Source organism: Xenopus laevis, chromosome 4L (genome assembly GCF_017654675.1).
Source record: "Xenopus laevis strain J_2021 chromosome 4L, Xenopus_laevis_v10.1, whole genome shotgun sequence".
NCBI classification, from domain to species: Eukaryota; Metazoa; Chordata; class Amphibia; order Anura; family Pipidae; genus Xenopus; species Xenopus laevis.
Window position 1 is genome coordinate 103,037,446 of NC_054377.1, and position 10,781 is coordinate 103,048,226.

General features: G+C 38.0%; 1 protein-coding gene across 2 annotated transcripts; it reads left to right on the top strand.

The window, feature by feature from the left end:
* The first annotated feature begins 24 nt into the window (after nucleotides 1-24).
* On the top strand, nucleotides 25-10,487 carry ankrd45.L (ankyrin repeat domain 45 L homeolog). 2 transcript variants are annotated; one of them, XM_018258603.2, is made up of 6 exons: nucleotides 25-156; nucleotides 5,240-5,548; nucleotides 7,610-7,777; nucleotides 8,213-8,301; nucleotides 9,637-9,772; nucleotides 10,406-10,487. In XM_018258603.2, exons 2-6 carry the CDS (start codon nucleotides 5,299-5,301, stop codon nucleotides 10,438-10,440), a joined length of 678 nt encoding a protein of 225 aa, XP_018114092.1. In that variant the 5' UTR covers nucleotides 25-156; nucleotides 5,240-5,298; the 3' UTR covers nucleotides 10,441-10,487. The 2 variants fall into 2 exon arrangements, with proteins under 2 accessions (XP_018114092.1, XP_018114093.1); XM_018258604.2 differs by lacking the exon at nucleotides 25-156 and adding an exon at nucleotides 4,515-4,609.
* The last annotated feature ends 294 nt before the right edge of the window (nucleotides 10,488-10,781 follow it).

Sequence of the window (10,781 nt, forward strand, 5' to 3'; positions counted from 1 at the left end):
GGGGATCGGCCAATAACATTCCAGGAAGCAGTAGTCAAACCGAGGCCCGACACGCACATTCGACGGAAGTTCAGAACAGCAAGTTCTTATCCTCGGAAAAGACCTCCGTGACGTCACAATCACGTGATCCTACCATGTGACCGCTCCGTTGCGCTGGTAATGCATTCTTGGCTAGTGGTGGGCTTCGAACTCTTCACTCTTGCACCCTCTGCCTTAGGTGTTGGGGTAGTTCACTTTGCTTCTGGATATTCGTGCGGGGGTGATGGGGTTTTACTGTTCTGGATGTCCATGGCGGGGGGGTTGATTATTGTGCCTCTGAATGTCTGTGGAGTTGGGGGATCACTGTGCCTCTGAATGCACGTTGGCATACGTCCCATCATTTTGGAAATAAAAAGAGGGGCAAAAATATTTTTGACCATGCCTATTTTTGTGGCCACACCCCCTAATTACCATGTTCATTTTACAAAATTTGCCAGGTTATGAAACATAATTATGTGTTTTTTTTCCAGTTATTACAGTTTTGCTAATGAAGGTGAATTGCCCTTTAAGCTGTGAGTTTAACTTCTCCCAAGGGACCTGTTATCTTATATTGTTACAATTACTTATTTTCTTATCTCAAAATTGTTGCAAAAGTATCTTAAGCAGCTGTGGCTGTTCTGGGATCTCTGCCAAAAGCCAATTAAGTTAGAAACATTGTTTCTTTTTCTGGCTGTTCAGTGCAGAGAAAAATGGGACTTTCTGGTACAAACCAGGGACTGCGGGTTGACCTGTCAAAAGAGGGACTGTCCCTCTGAAAACAGCACAGTTGGGAGGTATGCGTGGGGGGGGGGTCACTGTGCCTCTGAATGTCATGGGGTGGGGGGGTCACTGTGTCTCTTAAAATGTCCATGGGGTGGGGGGGAGTCACTGTGTCTCTGAATGTCCGTGGGGTGGGGTCACTGTGTCTCTGAATGTCTGTGAGGGCGTTCACTTTGCCTCTGAATGTTAATGGGGGGGGTCACTGTGCCTCTTAATGTCATGTGGTGGGGGGTCACTGTTTCTTATTGTCCATGGGATGGGGGGGTTTCACTGTGTCTCTGAATAAATGTCCATGGGTAAGGGGTCACTGTGTCTTAATGTCTGTGGTGGGGGGGCACTGTGTCTCTGAATGTCCATGGGGGGGTCACTGTGCCTCTAAATGTTTGTGGGGTGGAGGTCACTTGAAATTTTGACAGCCATCTAGCCTTAAGTTACGGATCTTCTGCAATACCAAGTAATGGGGCGTAATTTTTTAAAAGAGACTAGTATAATTGCTGCCTTTTAGTCACTTTTCATTATAGTTGTACTGTAGGTGTATCAACACTAATGTATAGTAGGCAAAGTATCAAAGCTGAATGCGAATGTAGCAAGATTTTGTATCAACATGGTTTCAATAAGCTAGTGCCTGGATAGGCTTAACTGCAGCTTCCCTTTAGACTAGTCAGTGATCTCCAACAAGTAGCTCGCGAGCAACATGTTGCTCACCAACCCCTTGGATGATGCTCCCAGTGGCCTCAAAGCAGGTGCTTATTTTGGAATTCCTGGCTTAGAGGCAAGTTTTGGTTTCATAAAAACCAGGTGTACTGCCAAACAGAGTCTCATGTGGGCACACAGGCCAGGCTAATGGAAGCAGTGGCCTGTTGAGAAGATCTGATGGAGATTATGGACTCTATAAAGGACTTTGAATAGACCCATATTGGGCATTATTATTATTCTATATATGGATTTGACTTCTTTGAAAGAAGTTTTTGTATGAAACTATTTTTAAAGGCTTTACGATGTTTATGATGTACCAGTATAATGCATTTATAGAAATAATTCACATATTGTCACTTTAAGCCCTACCCATAATGCACTGTGGTAGGTGAAGGTATTTTGTAGGCTTAAATGTTCTTCCATTGTATGTTCCTTGCCTAGCCCGAAACATGTAGGGGTAAATTTACTTACCTCCAAAAATCTGCCAGCACTGGCTTTGCGCACATTGTAAATTCGCATGGACAACGCTAATTCACGAAGATCCGAAGTTGCATACAGGGTACCGAACACTTGCGAAGTTGCGCTATCGATAATACGATCAGCAATTCGAAGTTACGCTAGCGTTGGCTAATTTGCATACGGCGTGCAGTTAAAGTACAATGGACATATACCCTGTATGTTGCAGCAAATACATTACACTACACAAGTCCAGGGAACTTTAATAAAATAAAATAGAGTTGTTATATTGCCCTACACATGTGCCCAGTGTATAGTTTATGTGCCATATGAAAGGAAATGTAGGTGGGAAGTCGGGTACCCTAAAAAAAATTTACGCACTTTTGCAGACTATAACCCTGAAAAAATGAAAAGACGCCAGGGTTTTTTGGGACTTAGAAAAATTTTCAACAAAATTTCAAGTAAGTCTATCTACTCCATTGCACTTGGTCTGAGGTGGTGAAGGCAAGTCTGGCGATAGAGGTAATGGTCAGTAAAATCAAAAATGTAGTAAATTTGCGTAGAAAATTTGCCTGGCGTTAGAGTGCGAAGTTGCGCCAAAGTCTATCTCCTTCGCTAGCAAAAAATAATTTTCGCCAGCGTTAGTCACTTCGGCCTTAGTATGGTTACTCACTTCCTCAATAAACCAGTTTTTCAGTCAAAAACTACTGCTCTGAATTTGTCCTGCAATTCTACTATATTCTGGGTGATTCGTTTGGGATATCCACACAGGATACCCCGTGGGATAAGCTACCAAGGAACTTTATTGGTAAACTACAGTATACTTGTTTACTCAAGGTCAGGAACATGCCAGAGTCAGAACCAGGAAGTAGGTGTCAAAGGCCCAACTAGCCATTAACAGGCTCTTTACCAGTTCATACTCCCTAGTTCCAAAGTTTGAGACTGCCTGTTGGTACTTGGAAGTTGTGCAAATGGTGGGGACTTTAAAGGAAATTCAGATAATTTTTCAAAATTACTGTAGAGGAAAGGGTGCCAGAGAGACAACTAGAGTAAAGGAAGGATGTGATCAGCAGAAATGCATTCTAATGCAGAAGTCTCTGAGGATTATTTATAAACTTTGTGCAGTGCATATTTATTTGCACATGGTTCTATTTTATTTTCCTCTAAATGCTTACATATTGCTTTGCTGTACCTGTATTTCCTTTTTTTCTGCCTCACAAATGATGGGAGATGTGTGCAAGCTATTTAGTGTATATATTTCAAACAAAGTTGTGAAGTGACTCAAATGCAGAATGTAGCCATGAATATTTGCAATCATGCCATGTTTTAAAAGCAGCAAGGAACAAATTAAAACAATATATAAAACACATGCAGGGCATATATGTTTGCTGTGTGAATCATTCTGCTATACTCTAAGTTTATTAAAAAGTTTCACAGACTCCACACATAATCAGTCAAAGGGTTCACACAATAGTGCAATACACCTAGTGCAATATTTATGTGTTTATGTAATAAAATACACTGTTTGCTCAGGTGCAGTTACCACAGTAGCCTATCCGCAGTAAGTTTTTACTACATCAAAGAAAACGTTGTAATAAAAGCTTACATTAATAAAGTTAAGGGGTCACGTAACTGGAGGGAAGTATCTGACTCATGCTTAAACTGACTAATTTTTATCCGTATACTGGACCTGTCCTGTATATGCCTAATAAAGATAGTTCCTGTTCTAAGTTAGAGAATGTCCCTAGACAGGAAGCTTGTTCTAGTATAAACTTATTAGTTTCTATCCGTATACTGGACCTAACAGGTATTTGCCTAATACAGATGGTTCCTGTACTGTTAGAGAAGGTCCTGAGACATGATCGGAATTAGCTTGCTCTTATATGTACTGTCTAGTTTCTATCCCTATACTGGACCTGCCAGGTAATTCCCTAATACATATGGTATTAAACTGTTAGAGAAGGTCCTTAGACAGGATAGGAATTAGCGTTTTCTTGTATGGACTGACTAGTTTCTATCCCTATAGTAAAACAGGGATAATGGATTTCCACATCTTATAATAACTAAGTACAATCTTTAAACATAAACCTGCCCATTTATATGTTAATGAGGTACACTACCAGGATAGTATTTTGCTTACCCTACAGAAATGTACTAGTTTGTTTCCCCTTACTAACTCTCGTATTAGCAGAAATGTGTTCTTTAATGAGTTGTTGCAAATTAGTTATCTATTTAACAGACCAAAAAGTTAATATATTGTTAGGGCCTTTATAAGGATGTGAAATAGCTAGCTCTGTTAAAACAAACTAGATTCTGTCCTTATTTGGGACCTTACTTTAAAGGTCCTTGTACTGGATGGTGTTTAGATTTATCATTATAGATAGGACTAATTCCTTTCAGTTCCTTGTACCTCAACACTAGAGGGTTTTAGGTCCTTTCTAGGGATAGGAACTAGTTCATTGCCATATGAATAATCTATTTCCTATCCAATAGAAGAATGGATAAGAGCTAGACACTACTGTGGAACTATGTCTCTTAGTTTATGTTTCCATGTGGAAGGTATTTTCTGAAACACATCGACTTTGCTTTGCTGTTGCTATGACAACTCATTGAAACCACAGACTTCATTTTTGTTGTCTGCAGAGTTCTACCTGAGCAGGTATTGGGCAAGTTAAAGGAATGAAAGACTATACAAGTTGAAACAAATCAGGCGTGTGCGTGTTTTAGAAAAAACATCAGTTCTTAGTAATCGTAACTTGCAGTGCAGGTCTCTTGTGGTCAATTCCAGCTGTATTTATACAGAGTAGAAGAATACACATGGGATCATTTACTAAGGCGCAAACTCATTCAGTATGCACTCGTGAACAGAACAGCGTTATTATGTGCAAGGCAGCCCTGGAAGGACAAGGCACTTGGCAGAAACCATATAAATGCCATATAAAGATGCCAGTCTAAAATATTTATTTGCCTTCTGCTTCTGACTCTTTCCAGCTTTCAAATGGGGGGGGGGGCAAATAAATATTTGACTGGCATTTTTATATGGCAGGTTTCTTAAAATCCTATTCAGAAAAATTCTATGTGCATGTGGGTCCTCCTGAGGTTCTGAGCCAAGCAGCAATGGATGCTTCAAAGCTGGTACGGAGTAGCATCCCCATTTCCAGAAGAGTGATATGACCAAGTACCCAGTTAACTCTGCCTTTTTAGTTCTGAACATTCTATAGACATTTTTGATAACAATGATATTGAAAATCACACATCTTTTAAAATGTACTTTTTTTTATTCTTTTAGCAATAGAAGAATTTGAAGCATTGTGCTGCAAGTAACAGAAGTTATAGATTATTCTGCAAATGGAAACTTTAAGCTCTGCACCTACTGACAATGCAGTACTGGAGTGTGTATTGAAAGATGATTTACAAGCTTTAAAGTTACTGTTTGAAGACCCTTCTGAACCTGAAAAACGGAGAGCAACAGATCTACTCTTTAAAAAAGATTTGATGGGAAGAAATGTCTTGTTTCCAGCTTGCATTCTGGGTCGATGTGAAGTAGTTAAAGAATTGATCAAATATGGTGCAAGTGTAAATTCACTGACATCTAGAGGTGAGAAGTTTTACATTTTCTTGCATAAAACACATTTGAGAAACACATTGGAAATAATGTCTGCTGTGATATTCTTAATTGTAATTGACTTCAGTATAACAAATGTATGCAGCCTCTTGCAACTGCTGTAGAACTGGAACATTAAAAGTTAAGTGAACTATCCCTCAGCGTTTGTATGTATGTTTGTGGGTTGCAGGTATAGCTGCAGATTCCTTATTTAAACAATGTATATGAAAGAATCCCAGGCAGATTTATGATGTATCAGATTTTTTTACAAAGCTGTAAGGGTGTTTATTCTTAAAGATACAGATACTTTTTTTATTTTGCAAATATTTTAATTGCTGGCTGGTTATGAGGACTCATCAATCATTGCCTGAAATAACATCAAGCATACATCATTTTGCAACAGTCTTCAAAAATTACAACCTTAGTTGAATATTAGTTCATCAAATGCATTCTGAACACAGAAGATTTGGTGGACCATGTGAACATAATAGTCTTTAAAATATGCCTTGTCCTCAACTTTCTCCCCATTTTAAATCAAGTTTTGACATTATTTTGCACCATTTGTGACCTTTAGCCACTGTAGCGTATCTGCCTAATCTTAGGGTGGCAGGTGGTTTCCATAAAAAACACCTTTGACCATATTTACCATGTTTAAATAAAACCTGCATACTGCCTTAACAGTCAGCTTAGGATAAATACTCAAATTCAAAGGTGGAAATAGTCTTGATAAAGATCTTGAAGGGAACGGAAACATAATTAACTAATTATTATAATTGTCTTTAGAAATGAATATGAGTTTGTTGATATTTGCCTGCTGCATATGCAGGTATAGGAACTATTATCTGAAATGCATGGGACCTAGATCACCACACCTTATCCTGCTAAAAATCATTTAAAGCGGACCTGTCACCCAGACATAAAAAGCTGTATAATAAAAGTCCTTTTCAAATGAAACACAAATCCAAATTCTTTTTTTTATTAAACCATCCATAAACTCATTTAAAAATCTCAGCTGTCAATCAAATATTGCCTGCCCCTCCTCTATGCCTTAGGCATAGAGGCGGGACAAGCAATTACTTTCACTTTCCATTCAGCACTTACTGCATGTCACTGCACTCCCCGCATTTCCCCTCTCTCTCTACCATTTAATTGTGTAGCCAGTGCATGGGGAAGGACATCAGCTCCCCCATTTTGGTGCACAAACAAGGTTTTTAGATGATGCAAGGCTTGCCTTAATAACAGTGTCCACAAAATGACTCCTACCTGCTTGCTATAATTATGAATTTACAGTCCGAAGGAAACAAGATTCAAATAATTTATTTCGTCTAATTAAAGTTTATTTTTCTTGACAAACATGATAAAATAGGATGTGGAATATTTTTTTCGGGTGACGGGTCCCCTTTAAACATGAATTAAACCCAACAGGATTGTTTTGCTACCAATATGGATGTCTGCTTTTAATGGACTCTATGGAGTTGCTATATTCTTAGTTTATGTTTTATATATTATTATAAAAGGTAATAAATATCACATATCCTCTGTAGCTTTGTGTAACATTGTTCTTTCTCCTCTTTCCTTTTTTCTTTTACAATAAAAGTTACAAAAAAGTTTTAAAAAAAGAAGGCCCCTATGGGAGATAACCTTCCAATAATTCTGAATTTTCTGTATACTGGGTTTCTTGATAAAGGATCCCATACCTGTATGTATATTTTGTTTTTAATACCTGTATATGTGCAGTGGCTAGTCGTAAACACTTGCACCATATGAATATTGACAGTAAGTAACAGTAAGGAACTACACATAATCCTATTACCAAAAGCAAAATGTTATTTTATTGTAGTCCAGCATTTTGGGCACAACCAATGACCTTCCTCAAGTATAACAGATTTGATTGTCGTCCCTGAGAAAAGCTATTGGTTTTGACTGAAATGTTTAGCTACTAATAAATGTACTTTTGCTGACTGTATGTCCTATATGTATATATAGATTTTTGTATGTAAGCCATGATCTTATATTTTTCAAAATAGAGAAAACAATGTTTGTGCTTGTTTGCAGGCTATTCACCACTGCATTGTGCTGCAGCTTGGGGCCAACTAGACATATTAAAAACCCTAGTAGAGATGGGAGCTGATACCAAAGCTTGCAACTTCTGTAATGAAAAGGCATACGAAATAGCAATACGATACAATAAAACTGAATGTACGGATTTCCTGGCCTGGGCTGGTAAGAAAACTGTACTGTAAGACGTATCACAAAATTGAACAGTCCAACCTATTTATAATGAATTATAAATAATTTTGGTCATGTATGAAATCATTCAAAAGAATGGCATGCATGTGTTTTCCAGCAGATTTCCCAAAATTTACAGACACAGCGCAGTGAACCCTTGTTGGTGGCATAGAGATATTAATACTGATATACTGGTATTTTTTTTGAAAGCATCCTAGGTCGAATATTCGAACGATTTTTAGTTCGAATGGTTCAAATCTAAGTCGTAGTCGAAGGTCAAAATAGCCAATTCGATGGTCTAAGTAGCCAAAAATATAATTCGAAATTCAACGTTTTTTTTATTCTATTCCTTCACTCGAGCTAAGTAAATGGCCCCTAGTGACTGCGTATCTAAGCTTCATTATATATTTGTTTTCTTTTACCACATAGAAGCTAAACTGGAACTGAAAATGTACATCAGCTTTGTCCAGCAGTCCATTACAGACCTAGAAAAAGGGAAACTCAACAAACAATACAAGGTATGTAAGCAATCAGATTTACATAGCAATCCCTTCTCAGTGTAAGGTAGCCATACAATGAAAGATTCGCTGGTTTAGCTAGGTTGCCAAACAACCGAATCTTCCCTCCGACAGGCCAACCTTGGGTGGGCGATATTGTGGTACTGTGTTTGTTTGGCCCTAGGGCCAAATGATCTGATTGCGGTGAAGGGAATACAAAAAATCGGACCAAGGACCACATCAATGAGCCGATGCTGTCCGACATAAAAAATCCGATTTTTTTCCCCAGATATCAATCGGGGAGACCTGTCTGAGGGCTCCACTGGCAAATAAGCTGCCAAATCAGTATAAAGGACCCGAATCGCCAGCTAAAATCTCCCCTTGTATGGGCACCTTAGGGGATATCAGTAACTTAATTCCTTCCATGGGGAAGCAGTAAGTAGATGGCTCTCTAGGGTGTGTATTCTGAATCCCACACAAGCCAGCGTGTTTCCTGTCCGTTTGTATAAAGCTCTGCATACAGAGTGAGGGGCACCTCTTTGCATTCATGCCTCACAGCCTTTAAAAAAGCACCAAAACACTTCCTGGTGGCACTGGCCATCCAAATTCACTTTCACCTTTTGAGTAAGCATGAAATTGTGTGAACTGCAAAATTTCCCAGCTATTGTGAGTTCTATTTTCAACATTTAATAAACACGCCCAGTAGTTTTTGTTACTCATGTGTTTGAAATACATGGGAATTTTGCAATAGACGTGCTTTTATTTGTATTAGAAGTACCCATTTTGAATGCACGGAAACTAGGGTGTTCCAGGGGGCACCCTGGAGCAAATGTATACTGATTTGATTTGTAGATGGATGCACCCTATAGAGGTACATACATTTAATTTTATAATTGAGCTGATTTTGAAGCTCTGCCATTCATTTTACATAGGTCAGAGCCCAGCCTTTCTAGCTGTATTGTTTGCATTTAAAGGGGTGGGTCAACTTTTATGGGGTTATTTATTAGTCTGAATGCCAAAAACTCGAAACATTCAAGTTTTTTTTACTATAGAATCCAAATTTTTAGTGGGAAAAAAATTGACCTGAAGTTTCACTCTATTTTATCAAGTTTGTCACCAATTCGATTAAATTGTGCTTTTTTTAATAATAAATAAGGTCCAATTATGGATTCTAGTTTGGTCGGACTTTTTATTTTGCAATCAATGCATTGTTGCATGGGTAATTTGGATCCTAGCAAGATGGCTGAAATTGAAAACTGGAGAGCTGCTGAATAAAAAGCCAAATAAAACCACAAATAATGAAAAATGAAAACCAAATGGTGGATAGTAGAACATATTTCTTTGTTTATTCTACAGCACCAGGTTATGGCTGCCTGTAAATCCAAGAATGATTGGTTAGAGCATACAAAGAACCCAACAACTCATGATTTTGTGGAACAGAAGCTGCAACTGGAAGCTGTTATGCAGACTATCTTCAACAAACTTAACACTAGTAAGTGGTTTTTTTTTTTTTACTTTATCACTTTATCTGTGAATGCATAGCAGACATTTTTTAAGAACTTATTTTAATTGACATCCAATGTAATCCCAGATGTAAAAACATCTTTTACCTGTTGGCTAATTAAATCCTTGAGTGGAGGCTTAGCTCACTGACATTTATAACACAACATAGGAGCTAAACTTGTGATATTTAGGCTTCTCCGATGCAACTTTGTCAACCAACTGCCTCCACTTAGCATGTCACATTCTGGTAGAATTGCAATTAAGGTGTATCAACATTACAAACAAACATATTTTTACTTAAAAGTCTGTGTTTATTATAAATTAGTTAAAAAACATTTTAAGGCAGCATGGAAAGAATTTCAGGAACTGTTTGTTTGGAGCATCTTGTGGCATCAGTTAGGCAGTGCTTCACACAATGAAATGCAACAGTTGAATAGTTTTTTATACTCCTTTAAACATTGTCTTTATAGGTTTTGACTTGTTTACAATAAAGGCAGGCAAATTAAAATATGTTGACTCACCCAATGATGCACAGTGATTGCAACTATATTTATTGTTCAAGTAACATTTATGCTGTGGTTGACTTTGGAATAACATGCTTTTGTGAATTTTATCATTGCAGGTCCAGACAGTGGAAAATCCACCAGTAAATCATAACCGGTGACTATGTACATAATTTTAACAAAAATAAATGATTAAAATACTGCATTTGCCCTGTATACATTTTACATATATCATGAATGGTACCATCATACGCCAGCAAAATGCACTGCTGTGAGTATGCAAACTGGGAATGCCACTAGAAAGATGCTCTGAGAATTGACGCATGGGTTGGTGCTTAATACTCATTTGACAATCAAAGCTGAGATGCAGCATTTCATTGCTACATGTAAAACTATGAAATATGCCAGTTCAGTACAGTTCATCCATCACGGCTAAAAATGTGTTTAGGAGTGTAGTTCCCCTTTGGTTGAACTACAAAGTTTTAAGTGCATACA

Coding starts and splice junctions, on each gene's coding strand:
- ankrd45.L (XM_018258603.2), top strand. CDS start 5,299: ATGGAAACTTTAAGCTCTGCACCTACTGACAATGCAGTACTGGAGTGT. Junction 5,549..7,609: donor AAATTCACTGACATCTAGAG/GTGAGAAGTTTT, acceptor GCTTGTTTGCAG/GCTATTCACCACTGCATTGT. Junction 8,302..9,636: donor AACTCAACAAACAATACAAG/GTATGTAAGCAA, acceptor TTTATTCTACAG/CACCAGGTTATGGCTGCCTG.